Consider the following 18,908-nt stretch of genomic DNA (forward strand, 5'->3'; position numbering starts at 1 on the left):
ACTGTGTCTGGGTCTCTTTCCTTTTTGCGAGCACATCCTCCGCGCACACTTCAGAGCATTCTAGGTCACGGCTCTGTTCCAGTATAGACGGGCACACTTGGAGATGCTGCAAAAATAGCAACATAAGCAATCGAGACTGCGCTTTGACAAAAGTCACAAGGTCTCACCAACTCTCTGCCCTGAATTAAGCAAGCCTCTCTGCAGTCGTGCCTTTGCTGGAATAGCAGAGGTATCCATGTTTTAACTTGAGAAACCAATAGCATGTACTGTATGGCATCTTTAAATAGCAAAGGACTGGAAGATGCACAATGGAAGATGCACAATGTACTGAATAAGGATTCAAACCTGCAGCAATGGAGATAGTTCATACCACTGACAGTCGGCATCTCAGAGTGTGTAGCTTCATGTGTGATGCCATATATGACCTCGAGACATCTCTATGTGAGAGAAAAAAAAAACAGAGTTTTCTCGATGATTAGTTGGTCTGCATTTTGCTCACACAAGGATGTCATGTCAAATAACGTCAGTCGCCCTCCCATGTGTGCAGGATGTACTCTTTCCTTCTGGCTCATCCATGCAGTTAGAGCGGCGGAGTTGCAGGAGATGATTAACGCACGCATAATCAACACTGACCACATCCCTAAGCTCTCGAACCAATGAAGTCGAGGTACAGATGGGAGGAAAGGAGAGAGAGAGAGGGATTTGATAGAGATGGTGGAAAATACAGTGCAGAGCCAGACAGAGAGAGACACATGACTGTTTTTGGTGAGATAACATAAAGAGAGACAGAAGAAATAGAAAAAAGGAAAGTGTGAGTGTGTGTGTGTGTGTGTGTGTGAGTGTGAGTGTATGTGCGTGTGTGTGGAGGTGTGAGTGTATGTGTGTGTGTGTGTGAGTGTGTGTGTGTGTGTGTGGGTGTGGGTGGAGGTGTGTGTGTGTGTGTGTGTGTGTGTGTGTGTGTGTGTGTGTGTGTGTGTGTGTGAGTGTGTGTGGGTGTGTGGGTGGAGGTGTGTGTGTGTGTGTGTGTGAGTGTGTGTGTGTGTGTGTGTGTGTGTATGTGTGTGAGTGTGAGTGTATGTGTGAGTGTATGTGTGTGTGTGTGTGTGTGTGTGTGTGTGTGTGTGTGTGTATGAGTGTGTGTGTGTGTGTGGGGGGGGGGGGTGGATGTGTGTGTGCGCATGACAGAGAAAGAGAGAGAGATAGAGAGATGGAGAGAGAGAAAGGAGGTTTAGGAACATTTCAATTACTGTCAATGCAGACAACAAAGGCAAAGAGAACAAGAAAATGTAACAGTCTTTTGCCCTGAGGGAAACTCATTTCGTCTGCTTCCCTTTCCCTTTCCTTCTCCGTGCACAAATTATGGTGCGGAGAAATTGAATATTTAATGCATTTCTTTAGCTGCACAAGCAAAGGCTTCCAGACTTCCATATCATTAGATATCATCTTCAGACAGCAAGCATAACAACCCTTTTTTCTCTCCAAATCTCATGCAGAGCTTCGAAGACGTTGATGGGAAACGTCTCTCTGTTGACTGGGTGATATCTGGCAATTTTGTGCACATTTGTAGATCTCATATTTCAGATTGATTGCTTCGTTTTATCTGAACAGTATTAGCAAGTTTTCCAACTCATGATCATGGGCTTCTATTCACTCACTCACTATCATGTATGTTCAGTGTGTGTGTGTGTGTGTGTGTGTGTGTGTGTGTGTGTGTGTGTGTGTGTGTGTGTGTGTGTGTGTGTGTCTGTGTCTGAGTGAGAGAGAGAGAGTTAGATAGAGAGAGAGAATAGGTCACACTCTACAATTTACTCTTTCTTTCCTTACTACTCAAAGCTTTCCTTGGTCCATTATAACAAATTGGTCCTAAAAACACTCGAGGTAACACTCAAATTGGTCCTAATAACTAGGTTGTTGATCTACTACTAATGGGGATGTACACACAGCCACGGAGAGATGAAATTAAATGTAATAAGGCTGACCTCGGAGGAAATGTCTCAACATGTCCAGAGTCTCAGACCCAAGCAATCCACTCAGTTCACTCACAAAAAGGTCCAGGGTCAAGGTGGTTTGGTAGTTTAGTCTCCTTGTTTAGGTTTGATTGACAACATTAACCCCTTATGTTGTGTTGGAAATGTTGTGTTCCGGCCTGGCTTCATTGTTAATAATGCTTTTGTAAACATTTCATTTTGATTTAAACCTTTCTAAAGAAGAAAGTATTTGTCTGTATGACAATTTTGTATACATCATTTCTACAGCCTCCTTTTAATGATGTACAACTTGTTTTTTGTTTTTTTTTTCAAAATAAGAGAAATTCACTACATTTTTACAAGTGCTAATCTAAATATCAGGATTATTAGTATTTTGTGTATTTAACGATGTATTTAACAATTAACAACACACATTGATATGCATAAAATACACACTATAAAACCTGTACATTTACAACATAATTACACTTGTGTTGACCAGTGACCGGTGTGATTCATGATGATGCACATCTATTCATATCAACACCAAACTGACTGCATTAAATGTGGCAACAATCTGACACATTTTTATTTTCACTCATAAAACTAAAGTATTAAACTCAATCATTCATTTTAAAGGTGTGGCCATTTTGGAGACACAACAAATGTAACTATGTTAAATTATTTGAAGAAAAAAAACTTACTATAATTTATCTATCCATTCAAGTAGGTAGGGGTAAGGGATGTCATGAATCTTTGTGAGTTTAAAATGACAGAATTTTTTTTTTATTAAAGACTAAAGTCTCAAAACGGTATTTTTTGACCGAAACACAACACAAGGGTTAATCTCTGTAGTCATATGGATCATGGATACCCCAACCCTGAGTCTAACATTCTAAAACAGAGCCAAGATTCCAAATGGATGCTTGTTACATGATCGTATTTCCTGTCAAAAATTGAATATCTTACATGTATCTAAGGGAATGCGTTACCTCTTTGGTTTCATTGAGAGAAACCATAGGCTACTGAGAAAGAGCCAGCTATCTTACACTCCAACTAAAACACTGTCTATTAGAAAAGTTCCAACAGTCCAATAAAATAGACAGCATGTGAAATGTATTGTACCGTGCAGGGAGTTAGCGAAGCTTCCGCGTTACACAAGAGAAAGACTGTGGGGAGCTTCCAGCATGCTTTGCACGTTGAACTGAGTGTGTTAATTCTGTGTAAATATTCCAAATTAGAATGTAGCCCCAGTCACACTTTTGTGTCTAATATTAGCGTCTGTGCCCGTTATCATTTAATCTATGTTTCTTACTGTTTGATGCCTGTGTAGTTCCCTGAGTTAGTGTCTTCAAGGGCCGCAGAGAGCGGCAGTGAAGTACACAGAGGGGTGCTACTGCTGTGGCGAGCCGGGCCACATCAGACGCCATTGCCCAGCCCTGACTCCACGACACGCCCTGGCGCATGGCTTATACATTGGCTGCGACCTGGAGGGCACTCCATTGCAGTCAACGCTGGGTCCACCATCTGCCTGCTCCACCCAGAACACTGCCTGGGACAGGTGAGCTGAGACTGCAAGTCTGTGAATTAACCACGCTCAGCATCTCCACAGTCACAGGAAAGCGGGCATAAATCCAAGGGAAGAAGTCATTGCAGGTGATGGTTGCTGGTAGAGCATCCCCCACCAGTTCTGGCTGTCCAACATCCAGGACCCATGCTTCATTGGGCTGGACCGGCTGGCCACGGTGAATGTGCCTGGCTATTTCTGGGCTCTGAAGCCCTGGCACACTTCATGCCGCTGGCAGAGGCATGGCGCTGGCCAGTAGACTCTCCGCACTGCTGCTGCTGACCAGAGGGGCTTCCACATCACTGCCGTCAGCCCAAGGGTCCCCTGCATCACCATCACCAGACACCAGACACCAACAGCGACACCAGTAGGTGGGTATTCATTGACTCCCAGCAGCTTTGCCGAGATCAGAGCCAGAACCACGTCCTCTCCCAGGTCCGGGCTTGAATGGGGGCGGGCCAATGACCACCGTGGGCTGCCGTCTCAGCACTAGATCCTGAGACCAAGGCCCCCTACTCTCAGTGTCCCTGCCTCACCAGCCAGGATGGGCTCCTGCATCGGCGCTAGCAGACTCATGGGGGACATTCCGACGCCCCTCAGGTCTTGGTGCCTCTACAGCTGCACTCGAAAGTCCTTCAGCTGGTCTATGGCTTGGTAGGGACCATTTCAGGGTCACCAAGACTGGGCTCCAGCTGGTCAGACAGAACAGGGCAATGGTACTCCACCGAGACCGGCTTGCACCCTACCGACTTACCGGGATGGTCTCCATGACAGCACCAGCTTCCCCAGCACCTCAGAGACTATGTGTGTGTATGTTGGGGACAATTAGGTGGGGGCTGTGGAATGTGCAGGGGGTTAGAGAAGCTTCTGCATTAAGTGAAAGACTGTGGGGAGCTCACGGTAAGCCTATGCTATGCACCTTGAACTGAGTGTGCTAATTCTGTGTAAATGTTCCGATTCAGAATGTAGCTCATGCCCCCCCCCCCCGTCTGTGTAATGTTAGCTTGTGTGCCTGTTAACATTTCATCTGTGTTTATTGCTGTTGGATGCCTGTAGTTCCCTGTGTTAGTTTAGCATTATCTCCTCATGTCACCGTTTGTGTCTTTGTTATGTCAAAGTTAGACCTGCCCCTTGCTTTTCCCTGGCTGTATCAATGTTACCTGCCTGTTTACTCTCATAATAAAAGGCTTGCAGTCAAACAACACGTTGTTGGCACGTCATCATCGTCGAAGAACCCACCGACATTACAGTTTGATGCCAAAATCAAAAAAAGCAATCGACTCGTGTCGATACATCAGCAGTAGACTATGGTGACAGTAACCTAAATGATACGGAGATAGCCTGTGACTAACTTGAACGACAACGCCCCCCTCCTCTTTCACATGCACGCAACCAATGCGGGGAGGGGAGAGCGCGTTGAACATGAATAAATCGGTATCGCTGAAAGCCTACTGAGTGAACTGGAGTGTTGGTCTCTCTCTCTCCGGCTGTTGGAATACTCCGCATACTCAAAATACTTTGTCTAAGTAATCAATGGAAGAAATAAGTTTCGCTTCTTATGAAAGCCTAAAACTTACACATAACGCTGTAGTCGACCAGTTTTTATTCGCATCGTTTCGTATCAGTTCTTGGAAACCATCCTTCTAACTTGGAAAGGTGCGCAAACAAGGAGCGAATTTAAACTGGTGCCCTTTTACGGGTCCCTCACCTGTGTACACGGATGGTATCCCTTTTGAGGAAATTATACGGCTGCACTCTCTGGTAAATAAATGCTTTACTTGTAAAAAATAACGCAATGTTGGTCTTAACAATAATACATTTCATCATTATACCCAATTGGTTACCATATTGCTTGCAGGCTACTCTACAGACTATAACATAACTTGGTGTATGGCGGCAATGCATGAGAAGTTCAACTTCCGAGCCGATTCACACGGAATGTTTTGGTTAATGCCTATGGCTTAAATGTTACTATATAATGAACTTACTCCACACTGTCGCGGCATGTTGTTAGCAAAGTTGATGGAATTCAGCAGTCTGTATGCTTTTGAAATTGATAATTAAAGCGATATGGCTCACATCGAATATGTGTATTTAATTACAATAGGGTACAGAGACACATTTGAAAGAATGAAGAGTCCTTGGGAGAAGAATGCACGGTCGAAGTGTTGGTCTTAGACCGGTTGATCAGATGCTCCGATGGGAGGGAATGGTACTCACCCTACGCTGCTGCTGGGCTATAGCTACCGCGGCAGCCTTCGTTGATGCCGCTGACCCATTGAGTTGGCTCCTTTCGGATAAAGGACCGTTTCACCGCGCACAGGAGTTCACTGAGTTCACGGAACGATACGAACATGGCTTTACAACGAGATACAAGATTTACAGGTGAGATGCAAGAACGATCTCGCATATTGATCTGGAGTCATGTTGTTAGCACCTTAACATTTTATTTGTAGGCTCTCTTGTATGTCTATTCAGTGAACCTACCATACTTGTCTGTGTCAACTTGGGGACACAATTAATCAGTCAGTAAATGTGCTGCATCATAACTTTCGAGCAATTGTGCATTTGAATGTGTTGTGCTGTTGCATGTGGTTACGTGGTAACTTCTTCATATCATATTGTTAGTAATCTAGGATGAATAAGAGATGTACAAAACATATCGCTAGAGTCACAGTTAAAACAAAAATATACTCTATGGGACATATTTGTACAGCTCAGCTGGTCTTTCCATCTAATGTGTTCCTACCCCCTAGTGGTTAAGGCAAAAACCTTCTCATTTCATAATAATATTGATAATCAAACTGGCAAGGCCTAATCATCATTTCACCCTGATCAACAAGTCAACACAAGCCATTTTGATAAAGGGATTAATTATATCTCTTCATACTGAGATGTTATTTTGGCAGATGAAAATGATTTTTTACATTTCTGTTATACAATTACCAGTCCTGTAATCTCTAGGGAAATCAATGCCTTGGGACAAACCCAATAAAATAGCAGACGTCTCTCATGAACAGGACCATCCTTAAAAAAAAAACACACACACACAGAATGCTATCCATCTGTACCATGCTTTTGCCTTAATATAGCAAGATGTTTGCTTCTCAGCATTTTCAGGTCCTCTGAAGTTGAGATCCTATTTGAAATTACTGGTGCTTGGCATGAAAATGACTGTGCCAGTAAACACATCACATGCAGTCATCATATCAGGGGGACATCAAAATGTGTTGCTGTTGGATTATACTGTAAAGGCATCCTCAAAATGTTATCTAGACTATATCTGAATGTACAGGACTGTGTTGTGAAATAGTATTTAGATAAACAGTAACAAATAGAAACTAACGTATATCATATGAATATATGCCTAGCAATGCATTAAGAGTAAATATATTATCATTATGTTATATGTTGTGTGACTGTAATGAGTATTCCAGCACTTACCTTTGTACAAAAGAATCAGGATTTTACTGTTACACAAGGAAATAAAATAGCCAGTAGATCTTTTACAGCTGTGTCAATACTAGAATGAACAGAAGACACAACCTTTACTGCCACTCCATTAGACCATATCGCACATGTTTAAAGTTAATCTGTACCGTAATACTTTTTATGGAGCTCCACATGAATAGCTGTTCAACAATAACAAGTATACATTAGCTTCTGTAAGAGTTTACCCTGTGTTTCTGTCGACAGATGTTGGCTGTGATGATGATGATATTATTATTATTATTATTATTGCAGCAAATAGGAAATTGCTAACAGTAGGCCTACGTAGTATTAGAGTAATAATTTGATAGTTTTTATATTATTATAAGTAATCAGTCATACCTGACATGTAACTGTATTTTTGTAATTTTCATAGACATTCATTATTTAATTAATCTATGAAATATTTTTTTCATTTGTGATCATTTAAAGATAAAAGTATAACATATTTCTGTGTTACAGCATAGATTTATTATTAAAATAGGGCAACAATATCTAATATATGTAAGAACTGTAAGCCATAAGGATATACCAGAGCACGTAACCACTCTCAGATGTTTCACCATGTATTCTGTGTGCAACAACATATAGCAGCGCTGATTAGAGTACTGGCCTTAGCGCCCAGAGCACCCACCCCATGCTGAACTCCATCTCTATTGCCTGTGGTCCCCTCTATTGCCTTTTGATTAGACATAGCCCCAGGTCCCCACTGGTGGCTGCCAAAGCCCTCTCCATCTGAGCGTCCCTCTGTCAACTCGTGCTCCCTCATGGGGAAGAGGCTGCTGGATGGCCCTCTGCATGTGTGTAGTGCCCGTCAAGCACCTCCAAGAGCCACTCATCTCAGGCCTCGTTAGGCTGATTGGCTATAATGATACACTCCATCCATCCACTGGCGGATCATTCGCTGTTTTGTGTTTCAGAGACACTGAAATGATTGCCCCCCCACCCTCCCATGGAAACAGGGCAAATCATTGTACTTTCAAGTTACAAGGATAAGTAACAGCGTGGTTAGGAGTTTTGATTTTTTTGTGAGTTGGAGGTTTTCTTTCTCTTTTTTGACTTTCTTGGCATTTGAACAAGGATTGCTTTAACGGCCCATAAGGACATCTGATTGTAGAGAAGGCTTGAAAAGCTTGCTGAGCTGACCCAGAGGTTGGGGGCAAACCGACAATTTCTGCAAAATAGCAAGTTTTGTAAGTTTCACATCTTCAAGTTCTTTTGTGGTCCATAAGGGCAAAAAGATAGTAACAGTTTTAGTGTGATATTTTTCCTTATGTCTTCTGGAGATGCTAAAGACAAGAGTGAATGAGGCACTGCATTGCTGTAAAATTCTGTGAAAACCTGCTGCTAATCACCTAGAGATTATCTTGGGGCTACAAGGCATGTTCCATTATGTATGAATGATGTAGATTAAGCCCTGTGTTAACCTATCACACGTTCAGTTGGCATTCTCTGTAAACAGTGAGTGGGAGGGGAGGATCTCTGAAGCACTAAACAAAAAGCACTGGGCCTTGGGGCAGAAGAACACTCTGTCAGCCTGGATAGAGAGGAAACTTGAGATGACTAGCACTGCAGTTTGTCCTCTAACTCAAATGTTGTGTGTGGGTGTGCATACATGCAAGTGTGTGCGTGTGTGTATTTCTCTGGAAACAAAGGCTAAGTGCAGCTTACACACACTTGCAGTGTGCAAATGTACTCAAACCTATTGAATGTAGGCTCTGGACAATTACTGTCAGCGTGACAGGAGACTAGTTATTCAATGAGGTGATCTTTCAGCTAAATGTCAGCAGGAGTCAGACTCATCTCACAGCAATTTTGATCTCTTGAAGCCCCATCTTCCACTCCCACTCCCATCCCACGTGTAAGACCAAACAACAGATCTGTTTCCTGGGAAACACAGGGGTAACTGTGGGCAGAGTCTCTCAAACATCTCATTATGGAAAACTTAAACTTGCCAGAATGAAACAAAGTTTCCAGCCCAGCTGTTTAATATCCTGCAACATGCTGTGTTGCGGAGGACAGAAGTCTCCGTGGATGGGTAAGTTTACCCCTGTCGGTTCGCCGGGAGATTCAAGTCACAGCACAATCAAGCTACACCCACTGTGCCCGATTTACCACAGCAGTGAAGATAAATTGTGTGGAAAAAGAATAAGCACTATGATTCTCTGGGAGTTGGCGAAACACTGAGGGTGGGGAGATCAATCTGATTTGCATATTGCTGATTACATTTCTGCTTTTCTCCACATTGCATATTGTCCTGGTTATTCCCCCCCCCCCACCCAGTGTCGATGCTGCATTCAACGTTTACCTTGCTTCGCAGGGAGTTTGGGAGATGGAGGGTTAACAGCATGGCCTTGGAGAGACAGGAGAGCAATGGAGTGGCTGCCCCTCTTGACCCAGAGTTTCTCCATAACATCAGATTGCTGGGGCGAAGGCCCACCTTGCAGAAGATAACAGAGAACATCATCAAGAAGTATGGGACGCACTTCCTGCTCTCCGCCACTTTGGGAGGTACAGACAGACAAATACGGTTTTGATGTTCTACAGGCAAAACAACAGAGCTGATGTTGTTCAGATGAGCATAGCATATTCCATTCTCCAAGGATATCAACATCTGATGGATATGTTTTAGAGTTTTAGAGTAAATTCTGCAATAGATATTCTTTCTCCAGATTTAATGAAAACAACTTTCTGAATAGGCAATGTCTATTCCCATCTCTCTTTCATAAACTACACATGCCTCCCAACTAAATGAAATGGTCTAATTTTACATTTATTTAAGATGCACGACTCCAAATGTCCAGTCCTCCCTGCACTTCAAAGGGGATCATTCTTGATATGAGATTCATACTGTTGCCTGTGGTCAAATAAACAACCTTTTTAATTCAGCCTCAGTTTAGATACACTGCAAAGAGGCTGTTTACAGTAACTTATGTAGCTCCATTGGTAAAGAATATTGCCTGTGATGCTAACATCAGTGTGCTAATTTCCAGGGTCCACAGAAGCACCAACAAAGTGTCTAAACATTGAACTGTGGTCTAAGTCAATTTGAATCAAGATATCCGGTGAAGCGATAAGTCTAAAGCATTAAATTACCCCTCTCTGTTGGGTTGTCAGGAGAGGAGTCTTTGACCATTTTTGTGGACCAGAGGAAGTTGAGCAGAGGCCCAGAGGTTGGGATCGATCTGAACAGCACCTCAGCGCTGACCCTGGAGGCTCTTCACCAGCTGGCTGCCTCCTACTTCATCGACAGAGAGAGCACACTGCGCAAGCTGCACCACCTTCAGATCGCCTCTTCTGCCATCAAGGTAAAACACCGTCAGAGACACACAGTGGAGAAACTGCTTCTGGGGAACGGGAGGACGACACTGGGAAGTGGAGGTGTGTTTTCCTCCTGGTTTGAAATGGGTCCTTTAATGCTTTTGCGTTCATGTAAATCAGCACTTTATGTAAAAATTGACTTTATCTATCTATGGATCTATGTGTCTTTCTATCTACCTACCTACCTAACCCTTTATCTATCTACGGATCTATGTGTCTTTCTATCTATCTACCTACCTATCTAACTAGTATGGTTAGTAAGAGCTGACTTCCTGATGACGTCACTTACTTACCTGTGGTGTAGTTAACTGGATAGTGCACTTCCTCTTTCCTATTGGTTCACAATTTGGACACTTACATTGTGTGTTGCTCGGCATGTGCGAGGGTTCACGTTGTTCAGCATTTGTCATAGAAGTGTGGTAATCTTTCATTTGTATTGGGGTGTTCCTGGATTGAACTTGTTCTTAGTTTCTTAACTACCCTACCACTTCAAAGTAAAAAGAAAAGCAAAACTTGAGCAGACTTCACCAGTGCCTAGGCTGGTTCTAGAACAAAACACCCACTAGGTAAGCTGACTTTCAGGCCTTTGGGCTCAATGATTTGAGACCTACACATATCTGGAATAATGGAACAGGACTACCTCACACTTATTTAGACCAGGGACAGTTTTATAGATCTTGGTTTAAGTTATCAAGGTCCCTAGTTATATTACATTTACTTAATATCCCCTTGCATAAGAAATGTCTAAACAACTCTGAACAGCTCTCTGTCTCACCTGATTTCTAACAGTTGCTCAAAGTATCTGGGTAATTGCTACTATATCTTTCTTGCAAGTGCACAAGGGCTGTTTAATATCTTCCTCTGCTTGGCAAACAAAATGTTGTCTTTGAATGACATAAGCTGATTACACACGCTACATTCAGTTGCTTACAGTGGCTAAAAAATATTTTATTGTCAGGATATGCCAGGACATTTAAATGATACTAGGGTAAGACATTGTCAAGATGAAAGGGAGAATCAGCTACTGCCTTTGGCACTTGACCTATGAAAGAATGATACATATGCGGCTTGATTACATTCATATTCTACTCTGCTTTAGGTAATTCCATTTGTTAGCTCTTTCAATTATGAGCAAAATGTCAAACACTGGAGACATGGATGAAATATGAACAGGTTATAGTAATGTTAAAAGCAGCCTTGTCTTGATTACCTCTTATTATGAGACAAATGGATACGCTGTTGGATGAGAGATTAGAATGGGCTTTGAGGTAATACTGTACATTTAGACTTTGAATTAGGATCTATGAGGCAGTGTATATGAATGTTCATTTGTGCATATTGATCTTTATTATACTGGCAGGTTGTATAAGTCAAGGCATCCTGGACTGTGGTTTGCCTTGCGTGGTGGTTAGTGCATTATATTATGCGTGCAGGCAGGTCTTTCTCTGTTCTCTCTGGATCAAATGGGAGAAGAGTATTCAATCCTTTGCTGCCAGTTTTGCAGGGAGTAATGGAGCTGCACTAAAAGGCTGTCTGTTCTGTATCAAATGATTTCAGATAAATCATTCGCCACTTTTCACTAAACAATGAAGACAATATGGGGGGAACTGTTGGTTTTCAGAGTGGTAGCTCTGTAGTCGCAAGGTTGCAAGAGTGCCCGAACTGAGATGCGATACATTGAAAGCAAGATGTGGCTGCTTTTCCCATGGGGACCTACACTGAGAGGCAGAGTCGGGTACAAAGCTGGGAACACTGGCTTAGCATGACATTTGTTCTTAGCAACTGTCTTCAGTTAATGAAGAATCTGAGGTGTAGAATGCAGTGAGCCAAAGCTCTCACCACCTGCCATTTTATCGCCCAAATGCTGCCACTGAATTTCATTCAAATTAAATATGACAGCAGGAGACTGCGGTGCAGGCACAAAAATGAATACGTCAGTCACAGTGTGACATTTTACAGTGCAGACACAGCCCCTTTCAGCTTCAGGGTTATGGTTTTTGTTAGCGGCCCCTTTCTTATTCATCTTTGTATAGGAAAAACTATTCGGACAGTTCGTCAGGGAGGAGGATGACATGAACGATTCCTCAGTCATTGATTTTGAGGTGTGGGAAGCACTGTAATGTCAGACAGTGTCTGTGTGGATTCCTTGTTTTCTGGCAGCTTCTTTAATTAGAAAGCTAGTATAGAAGACCAGATCAGAACACTAATTCACACCATCCATTCTGTTTTTTTCCTACTGAATTTTTTGAAGAAAGGACACGGTCATAATTTTGTATTAATTCTAGGTAGAAAGGAACCAATATATCAGTAAATACCAGAAAAAAAATCTTTGCTAGCCTTTAATAAAAACCGGTGCTTCTCCTGTACTACAGCCCTTGTAAGAACAAAAGGATTGCATCATGTTTAATCAGCTGCAGTAAGGACAGGGATTCTTTTTCAAGAGTTCTGTTTTTTTTTTTACGTTGACACTAAGTATACTTTTTCATTTGGGCTGTTAATTAGTCTCCATTCAGCATTTGTTGAGAACTGATGCACTGGGACCTGCACCCTCTGACCTTTCCAATGAATCATGCTGCAGATGCGTTAGTAGGAACATCACACAACAACAGCCTGTAGCGGGTTTGATGGAGTTGCAATTCTTTCTTTACCTCTCTCTTTCTTCCCCCTTTTTTTACTTCCCCAGCTCTCTCTTTCTCTCACTCTTTCGCTTGCTTTCTCTCCATCTCTCACCGTCCTTGAAATCACTGTTTGTGTTGTTAAAATTAAGTTTGATTGCTTTTTGAAAGAAGGAGTGATGAGTCCCGACAGTTTTTGCATATCAAAACACAACAGTGTGTTGTCTCACAGTGGGTATAAAAGGTACTGCCAACCCCCACAGACACTAACACTCACAAGCACCACATGCACACACGCACACACACACACTGTCCTTGTCTCTCTCACACACACACACACACACACACACACAAAAGCCAGAATGATGTCTAAATTAATTATTTCACTTTTACCATCTATTCTTAAATGAACATATTTTCATATCTCATTAAAATGGTATTATTACCATTCTGTTTGTCTGTAGGTGACTGAAACGAGGACGGGCCCCCTTGGATGCAGTAACTATGACAACCTTGACTCTGTCAGCTCTGTACTGGTGCACAGCCCTGAAAACAAAGTCCATTTGCAAGGTGAAACCCTCACTTATATTTATGCATCCCACAGTAGTCCTGAATATTTAACAGATATCGCCAGTCCCAAAACTAGCATCGTTACCATGGGACCACACACAGTTCAGCAAAGCGGCAGTGCTCCTTAAAAGGCACCACTCACTCTGTTTGTAATGGATAAAGTAATTCATTTTGAGTTTGCCTAAATCATTCAGTCATTTGTCTCATGATTACCTTGATTGTTAATTGTTAAGTGTTTGGCACCTGGCTCTAATGAACTCCTGCAGGCACAGCCTGGTGGGATTGTTGACTTCTCTCTCTGCCATCCTCTCACTCCCCCAGGACTCCAGGTCATTCTGCCTGCCTACTTAAGAAACAGCTTCATCCAGGCAGCCCTGGGCTACATCGGCTGCAATGCAGAGGGCCAGTTTGTTTGCCGACAGAACGACTGCTGGTGCCAGTGTCACCCCGGTTTCCCACAGTGCAATTGCCCTGAGCAGGAGTTGCATTCCCTGGAGGCCAACCTACTGCGCGTTAAAGAGACCTGGAGGGTGGCAAACCAAGGGTTTGAAGAGTCAGGTACCTCCTTCGGTTTCTTTGTCTTGTGCTGAGTCACTGTAGAGAACTTTCACTCGAGTCAAGCATGTGTGAAACTCTCCTGTTGAAAGAAATGCCATAGCATGTGACTTGCTGGAAGCCAAAAAAAAGAAATCTTCCTTGCATTAAAGGTAGAGAACTACCATTCCGCAGGACTGGAAGACCAACATACCAATGTAGAGGCCAATAATTTACAATGATCTGTCTCAGCGGTCAAAAACCTTCAGATTCATTCGATTCATGGCACGGATGAATAATTGACGTAATAATGTGAAGTTAAATAATTAATTGTAATCTACTTACTTTAGACGAGTTCCAGAGCTTTGTGGGTCGGCTTCCGTTGCATTACGCCTTGAACTCATCGGCCATCTTGCACTTCTGGAGGAACGACGCCAGTCTAACGCATCGGTATCGGCTGCTGGAGACCAGCACCAGTCAGCTTCTCGCTAAGGCCCGGAGAACCACTAACAAGCTTTTCAGCCTGAGCAAGAGATGCCACACTCAGCCCAAAATAGTCCTGCAGAGGGAGAGGTGCGGTGTATTTATGGAGACTTGTTAACCCAAGGTTTCCAGGCATTGCTTTCTGTAATAATTATGCAAGTGTTTTTTTTTTTTTTTTTTTTGTGCAGAATGTTTTAGTGGACTGTGAAAAATGCTGACAGAGTGTGTGAGGCACTAATGTTTTTTGAGAGTTTTTTCAAGCGTGAAATTGCACCCTGTGGTAGTCACTTGTGGATCATTCTTAGTTAATGCTTTCAAGAGAGCAGGGGAAAATAGCTGTGCCTGCTCTCATAATGAGGCAATACACCTTCGGCTATCATTGCTACTGTCTCTGCTGGTTTCATTGGATTGTTCACTGCAAAAGGTTACGTTGGATTGTCACATTTTGTTTCTCATAATGCAATGAAGAACTTTCCCTAATGCTGTTTTCCCAAACACAAGCCATTCATCTGTGACCTACTTTCTGTTTTTACTACTCCAATTTGTTCCTTTTATTGCGCACCGCCACTGCTGCCATGACATTTCTGTTATTGTTAGGTCTGATTTATAGCCTGTTGTTGCTCAAACACATCTGGAAAGTCTAAACCACTTTTCTTTTCTATCCCTTCTCTTCTCTATCCCAGGTCCTTCAGATACTGGCTGAGCTACATCCTCTCTATCCTGTACTGCAGTGAGAACAATCTTGTTGGCCAGTACTCAGAGGAAACCCACAGCTGCACCTGCCCATATGAGCATCCTCCCTGCCAGGGCCTAACCCCATGTTTAGTGGGCGAAGGACCTCGCTGTGCCTCATGCTCCGTGGAGAACCGTACCCGCTGTGCCGGTTGCAACCCTGGGTACACCCTCGGCCACGGCTCGTGCCGACACGCGGTGCCCGACTCCTCGGACCACTACCTGGGCTTTGAGACGGACCTGCGGGATGTGGAGCTGCAGTACCTGCTGCAGCGGCGGGACGGGCGCATCTCGCTGCACGGCATCTTCGTCAGCAACGACGTGCGGCTCAATGCCTGGTTCGACCCGTCGTGGAGGAAGAGGATGCTGCTCACGCTCAAGAGCAACAAGTTCAAGTCCAACCGCATCCACATGCTGCTGGGCCTCTCGCTCCAGATATGCCACACCAAGAACAGCACCCTGGAGCCCGTGCTGTCTGTTTACGTCAATCCCTTCGGGGGCAGCCACTCTGAAAGCTGGACCATGCCCATCAACCAGCACGGCTACCCCAACTGGGAGAAGACTAAGCTTGATATCCCCCTGTACTGCTACAACTGGACTCTGACTTTAGGCAACAGGTGGAAGACTTTCTTCGAGACGGTGCACTTTTACCTAAGGAGCAAAATCCGGGCTGACTCGGCCCAGGGGAACAGCTCGTTGTACCTGGAGCCGCTGGAAGTCACCGATCCCTCCCAGAACCTGGGTTACATGAAAATCAACAGCATGACGCTTTTTGGCTACAGCATGCACTTTGACCCAGAGGCAATCCAAGACCTGATTCTTCAGCTGGACTACCCGTACACGCAGGGGTCGCGGGACACTGCACTGCTTCAGCTGGTCGAGATCAGGCACCGGGTCAACAGGCTGTCCCCGCCTGGACCTCAGCCTCTGGATCTGTTCTCCTGCCTGCTCCGCCACCGCTTAAAACTATCCAGCTCAGAGGTGGTGCGGATACTCACAGCTCTACAGACATTCAATGCCAAGCAACCATATTCTATGGAATATGAACCCACCAAGCTATGTAGTTAGTAGGCAGGTCCAGCATATTTTTTGCCAGTGTTGCAACTTTCCTTTGGTAACACTTCCTGTGAATACCCTCTTCATAATACATTGTATACATGTCTACATTGCATCATATGCTTTGCACAAGGCATTATAATGTGTATTACAGAGTTTCAAAATATCTCATGAGGTTTTGTTATCCCCTAGATTGTAAACCTAGCCATAATGCCCTAAAACCAGACAGTTATCATCATTTATATTAAGTGCAGCGGTAGTTAGAAAAGCATAATACTTCTTTCAATATATTTTTCCATAATTCACCTAACTGAGTTTTCACAATTTTCTACATGCCTTAGGCAGGTTAAAGTTTTAGGTAAAAGTAATATGATCTATCATTCTTAGATTTATGTAACTGATTATTCCTTTGTTTCCACTCCATTGCATATATTGTGCAAAGGCATGATTACAGTATATGTGTTGCCACATTTATGCTAAAACAAAGCATTCTTAATAGGTTTTCTCCTACACATTTGGCAGTTGATGTTGTTGGCAGGGGGCAGTTAATAGGGACCCAAATGTCTCAGGTGCATTGCAGATATAATGGTCAAGTGGACGGGCAAATTGATATAATCTATCAAAGTAATGCTGGTTGTGGTTCTGTTAAATATTTGTTGTGCTGGATACAATAGTGTTATTGTGAAAAGAGACTCAAGACATTCCTCTATTTAGTACATCCACAGTCATGAATAATGCAACAAAAACCTTTCGCCTTTCATCTTTCGCACCATTTATCACTTCTTCTCGCTGGCCATGTTGCTGTGTAGAGCAGGAGTGGGCTACAGACAGTGCATGTTGTACTGTGAAGGAGTGCCTTTACGGATCCCAGGGACAACATATGCCGTGTGTTGAGGCTGTCACCAGCCAGTTGTGCACTGCTATTGTATCCTGCCACCTTTACTATGCTTGTGTAACTAAAAATCCCTATGCACCAAGCTAGCCAACATAACTAAACATAACTCAATAAAACTAGGCTACAGACAGCGTGGGAGGAGGGCCTTTATGGAGCCCTTTTTTGGCTCTATATAAATACAATTGCATTGAATTGAATAAATCAGACGTTTCCACCATTATCATCACCTGGTTGTTACAAATTAACTTTTTAAAACTATTTAAAACCAAAATTATAATTGGCAGCCTCATGCTTTGGCACTCTTTTGAGATGTAGTACCAGTAGAGCAACAATATGTTTTTCTGTCGTATTCACAAGTCTGTACTGTACTGCTTTAAAATAGACAAGCTATTATCACATCAGTAGCGCTTTACTCAAAGCTGGTGTCCAAACTGTATGGTACATCTCAACGTAAATAGTATATTGTTTAATATTGGCCTTTTGAGTGACTGAGTGATCGTAATTACATTCATGAAATGTAATAATACTGGCGTATAAGGCAGTTATGACACTGGCAAGAAAAAGTGGAGGCAAGCAGAGGAATATGTATCATTGGTTATGGTTTACCATTAACCTTTCATGTTGGACTAGCACACAGGTTTGATTTGAATTTGCTTCATATCCAGGTTCGATCACAACGCTCATCAATGTCACTTCAGTTTAACATGGTCGGCATAACATCAGGCATGGTGAACGATCACAGCTCAATCAGTGATCTGTAATCACTGCCTATGATCTTAAATACAATATAACAACACATTATTCTTTCTGGACTTATAAAACAATAATACATGGATTGTAATGCTTTTTATCATGTGCTCTTTAGATCAATGCTCCAATATGCTCATAATTGATGTGTCATTATGAATGAACAACTTTGAAGAATGATCTTATTCATAATAAATGATGATGATTCTATCATAATTCTCTGTTAAATGCCCATATAATATATTACACATGTTATAAATATATGTTTACATGCATACTACATTATATGATTTATATATATATACACTAAATGAATGTTCTGCATACATGTTTGGTACTATACTTTATAATAATGCCCTTTTTAGATTTTAAGCTTATAAGTTTCTACACTTTTAATACCTCTGTAAGACATGGAGCCATGGACATTAAAATGCATTATGAAGAGCATATGATACATTATAGAGGTCTTCATAATGCATAATGAAGAGTAATTTCAGAGGAAGTGTTACCTTTTTTTCTATTCAGTCAGAATCGTACCTCACATATCTTTTATGGATGAAATCATTGTTGTTGATGTTTGATATTAATTGCTGTACTGTTAATGCAGTTTATATTTGTTATTTGTTGTGATGACTGGCATAATTATGCTGCAGCTGATTCAAATAAAGAGTATAAAGAGTGATTTGAAAGGGATTATTATGTGCTATAATATTTCTCTTCACTGATGTCCAGCTGTGCTATTCCGCTGAGACTGTGATAATGAAGGGCCTTTGGACTTCAGGGTGGTGAGTTATGTGTCAGCATGTGTAGCAATTAGCAGATTTTAATTGAAATGACCAAACATGTAGCACCATGCATGGATAGCTCTGTAGAAATTACATACACAATTATCGTAAAAGGATAGTCAATATCTTATTCAACACCAACCAATT

The 18,908-nt window shown here is 42.5% G+C and overlaps 1 protein-coding gene across 2 annotated transcripts; it reads left to right on the forward strand.

Annotated features, from left to right (window-relative positions):
* Positions 1 to 4,569: 4,569 nt before the first annotated feature.
* Positions 4,570 to 17,341, forward strand: brinp3b (bone morphogenetic protein/retinoic acid inducible neural-specific 3b). Of its 2 annotated transcripts, none has more exons than XM_012826358.2 (8): positions 4,570 to 5,295; positions 5,642 to 5,919; positions 9,344 to 9,534; positions 10,141 to 10,331; positions 13,424 to 13,529; positions 13,851 to 14,087; positions 14,414 to 14,636; positions 15,230 to 17,341. In XM_012826358.2, exons 2-8 carry the CDS (start codon positions 5,687 to 5,689, stop codon positions 16,344 to 16,346), a joined length of 2,298 nt encoding a protein of 765 aa, XP_012681812.2. In that variant the 5' UTR covers positions 4,570 to 5,295; positions 5,642 to 5,686; the 3' UTR covers positions 16,347 to 17,341. The 2 variants fall into 2 exon arrangements, with proteins under 2 accessions (XP_012681812.2, XP_031416081.1); XM_031560221.1 differs by having other exon boundaries at positions 9,443 to 9,534.
* The last annotated feature ends 1,567 nt before the right edge of the window (positions 17,342 to 18,908 follow it).

Source organism: Clupea harengus, chromosome 22 (assembly GCF_900700415.2).
Source record: "Clupea harengus chromosome 22, Ch_v2.0.2, whole genome shotgun sequence".
Classification (NCBI taxonomy): domain Eukaryota; kingdom Metazoa; phylum Chordata; class Actinopteri; order Clupeiformes; family Clupeidae; genus Clupea; species Clupea harengus.